Source organism: Mya arenaria, chromosome 2 (genome assembly GCF_026914265.1).
Source record: "Mya arenaria isolate MELC-2E11 chromosome 2, ASM2691426v1".
Lineage (NCBI taxonomy): Eukaryota > Metazoa > Mollusca > Bivalvia > Myida > Myidae > Mya > Mya arenaria.
The window spans coordinates 31,665,354-31,677,585 of NC_069123.1; the positions used below are offsets into that span (position 1 = coordinate 31,665,354).

The 12,232-nt window shown below is 36.8% G+C and overlaps 1 protein-coding gene across 2 annotated transcripts; it reads left to right on the forward strand.

Annotated features, from left to right (window-relative positions):
- Positions 1 to 1,879: 1,879 nt before the first annotated feature.
- LOC128204966 (uncharacterized) lies at positions 1,880 to 11,889 on the forward strand. Of its 2 annotated transcripts, none has more exons than XM_052906370.1 (8): positions 1,880 to 2,193; positions 2,379 to 2,982; positions 3,651 to 3,704; positions 6,089 to 6,592; positions 6,769 to 6,816; positions 7,130 to 7,615; positions 8,331 to 8,361; positions 9,777 to 11,889. In XM_052906370.1, exons 2-8 carry the CDS (start codon positions 2,400 to 2,402, stop codon positions 10,747 to 10,749), a joined length of 2,679 nt encoding a protein of 892 aa, XP_052762330.1. In that variant the 5' UTR covers positions 1,880 to 2,193; positions 2,379 to 2,399; the 3' UTR covers positions 10,750 to 11,889. The 2 variants fall into 2 exon arrangements, with proteins under 2 accessions (XP_052762330.1, XP_052762323.1); XM_052906363.1 differs by having other exon boundaries at positions 1,880 to 2,089.
- The last annotated feature ends 343 nt before the right edge of the window (positions 11,890 to 12,232 follow it).

Consider the following 12,232-nt stretch of genomic DNA (forward strand, 5'->3'; position numbering starts at 1 on the left):
ATTCTCCTCCCCTTCTCAAGGTGGACCTAAGGTAGTCCCAATGTGGTTCGTTGACCCAAGGTGGTTCTCCTCCCCTCCTCTGGTGGTCCCAAGGTGGTCTCATGGTGGTTCGTTGGACCAAGGTGGTTCTCCTTCCCTTTTCAAGGCGATCCCAATGTTGTATCAAGGCGGTTCGTTGGCTCAATGTGATTCTCTTCCCCTCCTCAAGATGATCACAAGATGGTCCAAATGTTGATCTCCTCCCCTCCTTGTGGTGGTCCCAAGGTAGTCCTAAGGTGGTTCGTTGGCTAGAGGTGGTTCTCCTCCCATTGTCAAGGTAGTCCCAAGGTATTTCCCTTCCCATCCTCATGGCGGTCCCAATGTTGTCCCCAGGTTGTTATCCTCCCCTCTTCATGGTGGTCCCAATGTAGTCCCAATGTGGTTCTCCTCCCCTCCTCATGGTGGTCCCAAGGTAGTCCTAAGGTGGTTCTCCTTCCCTCCTCATAGTGGTCTTAATGTTGTCCCCATGTGATTCTCCTCCCCTCGTCAATGCGGTCCCAAGGTAGTCCCAAGGTGGTTCTCATCTTCTCTTCAAGGTGGTCCCAATGTGGTCCCTAGGAGGTTCCCTCCTCCTAAAGGCGGTCCCAATGTGGTCCAAATGTGGTTCCCCTCCCCTCCTCAAGGCGGTCCCAATGTGGTCCCAAGGTGGTTCCGCTTCCCTCCCTTCCTCAAGGTGGTCCAAAGGTAGTCTCAAGGTGGTTCTCCTTCCCTCTTCAAGGTAGTCCCAAGGTGGTTCTCATCCCCTCCTCAAGCTGGTCCCAAGGTAGTCCCAAGGTGGTTCTCCTCCCCTCCTCAAGGTGGCCCCACGGTGGTACCAAGGTGGTTCTCATCCCCCTCAAGGTGGCCCCAAGGCGGCACCAAGGTGGTTCTCATCCCCTCCTCAAGGTGGCCCCAAGGTGGTACCAAGGTGGTTCTCATCCCCTCCTCAAGGTGGCCCCAAGCTAGTCCCAACGTGGTTCTCATCCCCTCCTCAATGTGGTCCGAATGTGGTTCCCCCCCCCTCCTCAATGTAGTCCCTAGGTGGTTCTCCATCCCTCCTCAAGGTGGTCCCAAGGTGGTTCTCCTCCCCTCCTCATTGTAGTCCCTAGGTGGTTCTTCTCCCCTCCTCAAGGTGGTCCCAAAGTGGTTCTCCTCCCCTCCTCAATGTATTCCCTAGGTGGTTCTCCTCCCCTCCTCAAGGTGGTCCCAATGTGGTTCTCCTCCCCTCCTCAAGGTAGTCCCTAGGTGGTTCTCCTTCCCTCCTTAAAGTGGTCTCAAGGTGGTTCGTTGGCTTTAAGGTGGTTCTCATCCCCTCCTCAAGGTAGTCCTAAGGTAGTTCCAAGTTGGTTTTTCCTCCCGTCCTCAAGGTGGTCCCAAGGTAGTCCGAAGGTGGTCCTCCTCTCCCATTTCTACACTGACATAAATTAAATCTAAACTACGAACAACTACACCCGGCCCGTCGGGCCTATAATGCACTTAAGTATCAACATTAATTAAAGTAATGGTTAACGCATAGCAATTAATTTAAAAGTGTATACCAACAACCCTTGCCTTTTCAAGAGGACCATTTTATTGTGTAAACTACGTACTAAATAGACCAGCGACTGTTTATATAGATCGCTTAGCATGATTCATATTCCGACTACTGAATTCCTGCAATAAAGTAATATACTGCCTTCCCATTGGACAAAAGAAAAGTATTGACCACTTATACATGGACAAACGTACTTTCACATGTCGCAGTACATTTGCTATTTTTATCACAATTCTTCAAACTGTTACGTAATACAACGGCCAACGGATATCGACTGTATTTTTCTTCCCTGAAGACAAGTGACCTTGAAGGAGTTGTTATCTGATATATTGTATTCGTATATAACAGCTGACTTATCGCTCACAAGGTTATACAATCTGTAGTAATATCTGTACTTTATTTAAAGATTATTTTACCAGGAAATAAATTCCGTAATCATTTTCTGAAAATGGTACAAACAAAATCAGTTTATGTTTAAAAGACGGAGTCAGTTTTATGCTAGTGCACGGAATGACGGACGTTCTTGTTGGAAATAAAGTAAACTTAATTCTACTTTCGACTTATTTATGTGTTTTACTTAAGACGTTGGTGCCGTATCGATGATATTAACTTAGTGTAACAATTCCTTTTATATTCCTGAGGTAAGCTGTACATAATATGAAATTAGTTGTAATTGTTATAGTAGAAATTTATTGAATCGGACGGCAATTGGGTAGTTCCGATAAATCACTCACGTTTCTTCTTCATAATTTCTAATTAAAAACAATCGTGTTCCAAACGTTTTTAGGAATGAGAATGTTGTTATTGCATCATATGTTTTTTACAGGCAAGTACCAACTTAACAGAAATGGCGAGTACGTTTTGTCGACTGGTTGTAATTCTTATCGATATTTGTCCGGTTGTTTTGAGGAAGTATTTGGAACATTACGCAATTTCAGAAGCAAAGGATCAGTTTTGTGACCTGAAAACCTTTTTGGATACAAAGAAAAAAGACCTAAAGAAATTGAGTCGAAAAGATTTTCAGCTAATTTTTGATTCCGATTCGAATGAAGAGAAATGGGATGTGTCTACTCTATCTTCGATGATAGTTCTTCTTTTCCCCCTTGCGAATTCAAAAAACGCCGTAAAAGAAATGAAAGAAATTAGAAATGATATATTTCATTCCACATCGATTGAAACCGATATCTACGAAAAAAGGGTTGCTGAATTGAATAATTCGATTAACGCTATTCTAAACGAGTTACGCGATGTAGAATTTGAAGATGAAATAAAGAAAAAGATTGACAGTGCAGGCAAACGTGAGGATTCAGATCAGATAGTCAGAAAGATCCTGAATAAATTCAGTGCTCACGAAGACATTTTAGGCAAAACACTGGAGGAAACAAAGCAAATTCTTGAAGACGTTACCAGGACAGAAGTTGACAAGTCTGGTATGTTAATATAGATCGGAATAAGACGGAGCATAAATTACGATTAACTAAATGTGGCCTTAAACTTGAATACATGTTTAATTTATAAATATGTTGCATAATATAGTTAATATATCGAAAACATAATCGTTAATGTGGTACATATATGATGAGTATTTAAGTGTAGTATAATTGACCGAAACAGCTTCAAAAGCAATATTTCATGAGGTGAAATATATTGCAATCCTTCATTTTAACAAACTTTTTTTTTTCTTTTATTATATGGCTAAAAAGAATATAAAATGAAAAATAATTTTAGTTTTTTTCTGACAGGCGTGGCAGTTCGTAAATAATGCCGTTGAAACTGTGTACCTATCGGGTGATTTTGAAGTTAGGGTGGGCTAAAGTTCCAAAACAGTGGAAAACATCAAATTATAAATGCAGTGCTTCAAACACTTACATAATACCATTTTATGTCACTGATAAGTCTCTATAAATCACCGGAAAGCATATATAAATACTCATAATTAATTTTAGGAATTAGCATGTAGACAAATTAAACAATCTAAACCATGTTAACAATTTCAATGAAACAACTCATACTAATGTATATGTTAGTTAAGGATTATGTACGAGAATACTTGAAGAATACGTCAAAAACAGTCAAACTTTTAATTGAAACATTTCAGGTCGAACAAGAAAAAGACTGGTGACAGATGACCATATGCTAGAAAAACTCAAAGGTAGGTCAAGGCATTCAAACTGCTGACGCATATGTTTTTCAGGGGTTTTTTTTTTTTGGGGGGGGGGGGGTTATATAGACTTTTTTAGTATTCATATTGGCAGGTATTTACAGTGATAGAATGCCATTAAATATGTTAACATATATCCCATTTTCCTTAAGAAAACAACTTCTTGATTCATATGTTCAAGTTTTTACTGTATTTATTTAAAAAATAAGTGCGTATACGTATTAAGAAAAGTACGATTTTAGAGATTGCGAAACACTACTTTTTCACTAAGTCATCAAGCTACGTTTACATTGTAAGAGTTTGAAAAATGTAAGATTCACATATGAGTGAATCAACAAGCACAACTTTATAGAAAAATTTCGCAAACGAGTTTAAAGGTACTAGACACCAGATGGTCCAAAACTCGGCAACTACAGTATTTCCTCAAAACAAGCCTAATACTGTCAATGCGAACTAGTAGGAGGCCGATAATACATCTTGTATGGTTAAATTATAAACGCAAAAATCATGTTGCTCTCCCATCTGTGTTTAAAAAAGCTCTAAATGGTCTCCCCACTTAAATCTTAATAACCCCTAAATCTAATTATGAGAACAGATAAATATACCGACGCTAGATTACTTACTGGGATTTACGTGGTAGACAACTCTTGTAAACTTCGAATTGGAAAAAAAACGCAAAAACTGCCAAAGATGCATGTGTCGTAAGCGATGTACTACACCAGTAAGTAAGATTCAACGCGTTGTACACAACGACGTCATTGTTTTGCAAATGTTTGACAATTTTCTTTTTTTTCTCCAACAGTTGTATCATCTGGACTGTTTAGTCCCTTAAAAACTCAACATTAGATGAAATGTGTATATGTACATAAATATACAAGCACGAATATAGGTTCTTTTTTGTCTGCTCAAAACAACAAGCTTCTTTTTAACACACGTGCACCCTGCACTATTTAACAGGTTGTTACATCTTAATAAACTACAGGCCAGTCTATAATATATAAAGCCTTAAGTATAATTTCGTTGTTTAAAAACAGAATTCGAAGACCGATATTCACTGGGTTCTGATTAAAAAGACATATTATCAATTGTTTTACTTGAAGTATTTAATTGTTTGGAGACCTGCAATTACGCCAATTTACCTTTTTAAAAGATAATTGATTTAACTTTATCAAAGTTTGTTATTGATTATGTAGTCCTCATTAGGCCTAAAAGAATATGTCGGTTTCGGGTAACCCGACCCTACCTATAAAAATGCGCCGACCCTAACTATTTTTTTCCGTTTCTGAGCAAAAAAAATATTCGTTAGCGAATAGAGAGTTACGAAGGGCGGATAAATGCAGATTTTAATCAGAATTATTGTTTATATGATAAAACAAAGTCAGGCAATGACAGTAATGTAGGAAACACTGCCATGTGCAAGAAAACACTCTGAACTTACGACTGATTTTAAAAAAAAAAAAAAAAAAAAAAAAAAAATCCCTACCTACCCTACCTAGAAATTTTGGGAAGGTTACCCTAAACAAACAATTTTTTTGGCCTTATTCAAATCACGATAATGGCAAACCAATATATTTCATAATAGTTCAGGCAGTCTTCTTAAATTTCGTTTTGACGGACAAGCGGGACAAAAAGGTATTGTATAAGAATATCGATTGCATGAAAGATTGTTGCTAAGATCACTGGGTTCAAATATGACATGAATAAGACATGAATTCCATATTAAGTTACTGCTAGTTTTGCCGTACTTCGCAAAAATTACCTCCACATAAATATTTTTCGATGATCAAATAACAATGACAAAAACTAGTGCCAAGTATTGGTATATAGTTGGTTGTGTCAAAATGGAACATAACAAAATGAGCCCGTAAACTAAGAAAACCAAACGGCCTAAAGCGATACTCTGACAGGTTTTGACAACTATTTTATTTTTTGTCTTGGAACAAGCAAATCCTTGCGTAAATATCTGCAAACAAGTGATAAAAGACTGCTGATAAAAGATCAGATCGCAGATTTTCATAGTTCCGCTCCAAAATTGACGTTTTATACATTTTTCTTAAACAATGTGCTCTTTTGTGACAAGTTATATAACTCCAACTTTAATATTGTAAGGGTTGAGGCCTTTTGTAACTTTTTAATCCATATTTTTCATATTTTATACGCCCGTTCAGAAAACGATCCAGTATGTTGTCCGATCATTTTTTTTAGAACACTTTGCCCTATCAGGTGAGCAATATGGTGCCATCTTGGCGCTCATGTCTGCTATAGGAATAAATTAATCTTATTTACATATGAATGCATACTGCTTCCATATTTAGCATTATGTTCTTGTTATCAGATGAATATTCGATGAGAACTGATGTGATCGACATTTTCAGGAAATTTTGCCGAAACAATGAAAAAGGAGCTAGACGAGTCGTTCATACCAGACAATGCAAATGATATTAAGGAAGTTAAAGATACTCTCGAGAAGAACAGATTCGTTGTTTTAACCGGGGATGATAAAGGGTATTGCCTTAAACTCGCATTGGCTGCAATCAAGGAGTTTGACGACTACGATCAAGATAACTGCGTTGAAATCCAAAGTACAGAATGTTGGACGGCGGTTAAAGGAGACAAGATTAAAACTGTCCTTTGGAAGAATCCATTTGGTCAATACATATTTTCCAAAGCTCGAACTGAGAACATTCAAAACACTCTCGAGAGTTTGTACAGTAAATCGTTCGAGGCTAATATCGGAAAACTCCGAGTCATCATTGTAACGGACAAAAGTCTTCTTGGTGAAGCAGTCAAGGTTCTGGGAGAAGATTGTACACCTTTGAAAAATGCTTTGGAGAAGTATCGAAAAACTACCGAAGACAAACCAATATATATTGCTGAAGGTAAATTGTCATCTACACTTACTCGTATTTAGACAATGAAAGTTCATGCAAAAATGAATTTCACAACATAAACGATGAATTTCCTCTGGTAGTTGAATTTCACATTCAAATTACGCTCCCAAGTCGTGTATTTACATTGTCATGAAAGTTTTTTTATGGCATTGTTGTCTTTACAGGTCAGCGACGTGATGTTTTGTCAAACAAAACATTAGCTCACCTACTTAGTAAGTACATTTTACAAAATAGGTTTGTCTCGTAGTCGTAAAATCAAGTGTTATTTGATGAGACTGCCACATTCTCTTTCTATATGTACTATATGCTTACCCCCGAATATCTTTCTGCATCATGCTTTAAATACAAAAAAATCTGAAACAAAACATTAAGTTGGCGTAAAACCTTTCCGTCTTCTTCTGAACACATATTTCAATAAGGCAAATTCAAAAATGTATCCCAACTACATTTTATTGCACTACAAAAACATGAAATGCCCTGTTATTAATTGATTACTGATACATCAATGTACTGCTCTTTTTGCAGGACAGTCCGATTGCATTCTTAAAAATTTATGCAGCTACAAAATTGGTGGAGACTTTATCACTAAGGCAAAGGGAACGTTAAAAGACAAAAAAACGCTTGCACTGGTTGGATCCAAAGATCACCTTATAATGTCAGTGATTAAGGACATAGCCATCGACGGTGACTTTCAGCAACATACATTGATACTATCTCGTCCAGGAGATATAAAGCATATCGATACAGATTACGTCAAACTGGTGATATTACGTATTTTGCCAAACACTTCCGAGTTTGATATGCTTACCTTTGACACGTTACATGCAATGGCAAAGGAGAACGCAATACAAGTCGTGGTTACTTTTGAGAGCAGTACATTTAATAAATTCCTGGAAAAGTTCAATGGCGGGCATCCTCTTCTAAAATATAGAATGGTGGCATGCGCTCGGGACGGAGTGAAAGAGGAAGATGATGTCAAGGACGGAATAGTAGATATAGTACAAACAGAACGTAAGCTATACTTTTTTGGTCAAATTCAATTAATTTATCTTAGCATATTTTTACATTAAGCTTTGTTTATGTTGTTGATCTAGCAGTTGCTATTATTATCAAAGTTGAGACAGTAAGTACAGTGAGACTGTAAGTGTAATATTTCGATGGTATATTGACAAAAACACAGTCTGGTATGGTTTTCATAGTTGTGTCAAATTGAATATCATTTATTTCATAAAAGTGTTATATTACACCCGTTGTACAATTACCTATATACTCTTAATGATAGCATGTTATCCTCCGACTCATATATTTCTGTAATCAAATGATTGCAAAGCGGACACCAATCTCGGTTAGTTTTCGGAAGTGCACAACTCGAAAAGCAAATTGTTTTGTATGTATGACGCTATGAAAGTCCAACAAAGGATGGTTGGTTGTGCTTTAACAGAAATGTAAATTGATATGCTACATTTAATTGTTCGGAAAAGAAACATAATTGAATGGAAACTGTGTGAACAAGCCCAAACAAACAATTAATGATAAGGCTCTTCAACGAGAGTAATGTAACAATACAACACACATTGCATATACAAGTATTTGAATCTGGATCAATAGGCAAAAGCAGGAGCTGGAGGGGTGGGAGCATGGTTAAATTAGGTGATAATTACTCAGCCCTATAGTTGTCCAATATGTATAACAATAATAACTTAAATTTATTCAATTTTGTTTGCAGAGTCTGGCAGCAGGGAGAAAACCAGTTATAGGTAAATCCAAAATGAATTATTACCATTTGCAGTAATACTGCCAAAGATGCCGTGTTTTTTTCAATATCAGCATTGAGTATATTATAGCCAGATGATCACAATTTTGATTTTTGCTGCAAGCACTGCGGTGTTCTGGGCATGAACGAAATCAGAAGCAAATAGTATTGTGTGTTTAATCTAGGGATGCAAACGAGTGACAAAATTGATATTCAAATATTCGGTCATTCTTTCGATCGAATTTTCGAATATTCGAAAACCAAAATGAATATTTTGGAAGATGTAGTAAACTATTATTATTCGCTATTGTAATAGCCAGGGCCATTTTACCCTTCTTCGTAAACAATACCCGGCTACAATGTTCTTCCCCAAGCGACATACCCTTTTTCCTCAAATAAGCCTCTCACATTCCCCATTTTCAGAAAGAAAAAAAATCCCCAAAAAGCAATGCATTTTTAAATAATCTAAGAACCTAAACCAATAATACCAATTGCACTGCTTTGTTATTTGCAAACAAGGCGAAGGTAGATCCGAGAAAAGAATAAATTGCCGGTTGAATGACATTTTGCGCCAACATTGGGACGTTAATATCCGACGATCCACAATTCTCGCTGAGAGAACTGCTTACCCTCGCATCTTCGTTCTGGGATTGATCTTTACTTAATATAACTATGGAAAACCCAAACCATTTCTGGAACTAGTAAAATAATAAAATGAAAACAAACGTGGATTTGGACTCATCTATTTTAAACAATGTAGAAAATGTATTGTGAAACGCTATACTAAAAAGGTTCATTTCATCGCCCGTTGAACGTTATATCGAAGCATGGCAAACAGTTTATGGCTCAAAACTAGATCATATCATCACGCCGATTCGAACAATATTACACAGTTTGATTGTCCCCTAAGACAACACTTCGGTGTGGTGGCCGATTCCTTAAATCAATAATTGGCATAGTTATTTTAATTTTACCGAAAATAATTGAAACTTATTTGAAGTCACTTGTCTAGCGAGTTATTGTAAATTACGGGGACTGATTTATAGCATCCGACGATGGGTCCTTAATTTACATAAGGCAATATGCAGTGTATTGTTATCACTTTCTCGCCTCTGGCATAAGCGGCAAATTGTTGTAAAAAAACAATAAGAGAATCGAACCTTATACATAACAACACAGGCAAAAGGTTTCTTATTTTATTTATTTAACAACAAAAAACGAATATTCAAATATAGATTTTGGCATTCGAATGTCCAACGTTCGATCGAATCTTGCATCCCTAGTTTAATCCGTGTCAAATAGTACGTTTCTCCTTTCTCTCAGGCTAAGGGTTAGAGTTACACATTGTGAGATTACCTCGGGATCGCGTTTGTGGGTTTTAAAGCTGCTTTGTGATTATTTTTATAATAAATATTCCAGAAGGTCCGGGTCGGTCGTCACGATGTACAATCCTGTCAATTCTGACAGAAAAATGTCTAAAATAGAAACAAAGCCACCCCCAATCAAACTAAAGTTTGAAAAGAAAATGCATTTAAAAGGAGATAGACGCAGCTTCATATCTGGAATATGCTTTGTGGACGATGATATGCTTGTGGCGGCAGATGCTTTTGGAAAATGTCTCCACATGGTTTGCATAAGCGATGATTCTCAAAGACCACATCGCACTCTTACCGGCGAAGACGATCCATGGGACGTAACTGCTGTTAATCGAGATTCTCAAACCTTTGTCGCAGTTACCTTTCATAAAGCAAAGTCGATCAGATTTTATTCAGTACAAAACCAACCCGGAAGCATTCGTCTGAATAAAGAGGACAATTCCCGTACCATTAACACAGAGAGTAAGTGCAGGGGAATTGCCAACCTACAAGACACAAAGCTCATTGTATGTTGCGAAGACCCTTGCTCCGTAAAGGTGTTTGACATACAAAGCAGAGCAGTCTTACAGTCTTTCCAAAATGAAAATCTCATACTACATGAACCAAAGCACGTTGCGTTGAGTTCAAATTTCGACAATTTTGTGCACATTATAGACAAGGCGGAAACTTCCTCTGGCTGTAGAATTATTACAATGACATTTGACGGCAAAGTTTGGTCGGAAGTAAAACTCGCTGACGCACGAGGAATTGCGATTTATACCGAAACAGGGACAAAAAACGCATACCCTGTAGTTTGCTCCAGGGGAAATGAGAAGTCAAAGAAAGCCGGAATGTATCAGATTGACATGAATTCTGATACTGCCACTGAAATTAACATTGTAGATTCTCAATCTGCAATAGATAAGCATGCTTCCACTGATAAGCTGAGCGATCCTAACTGCGTTGCCTACCGTGCTGGGAAGTTTTACATAGGAATGAACCACCTGGCTGACATCGCGGTGTTCGCAGTTCATTAAGACGAAATGTAATGTGAGAAAATTATTCGGTCAAAACCCGCTTGACAGGGCGTTTGACAGACGCTCCGATATGAACAATCTCATCTGATTTTTGATTTCGATTAAACTATAGTGTGTGTTTTTGAGATTATGTTCTTGGACATATAATCTGTACTTTTATATGTATCATTTGCAGCAGATGATGTTTTGCGACATATTGTTATGCAAACGAATGCGTTACGACCTTTGAGCCCATCTTTTCAATGAGGGTATGACAAGATATTCAGTTAAATATATGACCGGGTTACCAATTCGTTTAAACATTTTGATTGGAAAATCAAATAAGAAATGAAAAAAAACCTTAGTTCTGAAATAAATAGAATATATTCAGAAATATTCATTCGAAAAATGTTTTTGAACTAAGACATTTTGACATTTAGAACGAACTGTGATACTCATCCATTGTTGTGATATTTTTAAAATCACATGTACTCCATTCGAAATTATTTATGCACGACCATGTAAATACTGCAATAACAGAGTGGTTAGTTTCTTTGTGTTATAACACGTGATGTCGTAGTTATTTGTTTTTGCATGTTTTAATTATGTACATTGCTTTTTTCATGTCTACAATTACTATTGTCTCAAACGAAGGAGTCTGAGGGGGACAATCTATAGATGAACGAAAGAAACGATTTAATTTTAATGCATTATTAAGTTTTATTCATTTGACTTTAATGATCAAAGCGAAAACAAATCGTATGATTTCTGTACAAATATTAGCCATTTTGACGCTTTTTTTAACTGGAGTATTTGTGGCCATGTAGATATTAATATAAAAATGATAATCAAAAAGCCTCATATATATTATTTATATTGTGATATTAAAATAATTATTTATTTATATCAAGAAATTACTTGCGCTTTTGCTGTGTTTTATCAAGAGTTGACATATTTTGGCGTGAAAACAGATTGAATGTGATCTATGCATGTATAAACACCTACTATTATGTACGAGTGCAACGTGTGGAAGGTTGTTGTACGTATGTTTTAATTAAATTCAAAAGGTTTGATATATTTTCTTTCAAATGATGTGACCCTATTTGTACATACATATGCATTTTTTGTATTCTTATGAGCAGACATAAAATATTTATCAAAGACGCGAGTTTGACGTAACGGTATATTTGTATTAATTATACAATGAAAACTACAGGGACAAGTTAAACTGAGTTTCACCTATCACTTAAAGATTATTGTACTGATTTCCATTAAAAACAGTGAAGTTATGTTAGAATGGAATGTTTATCAACACAAATGTACACTGTTGTTACTAGAACCTTCAGCAACGACCCAAGTTACGCCAATCGAATTCATTTCAGTTTAAGAATATATTTTTATTTACTTACCGCGGTGGTTACTTTTTCCACAGAAACAACAACATGTCATCCCAAAATGCGAAGTTCGATCAAATTTGCGATAGTGTATCTAGTTTGGCAATCGG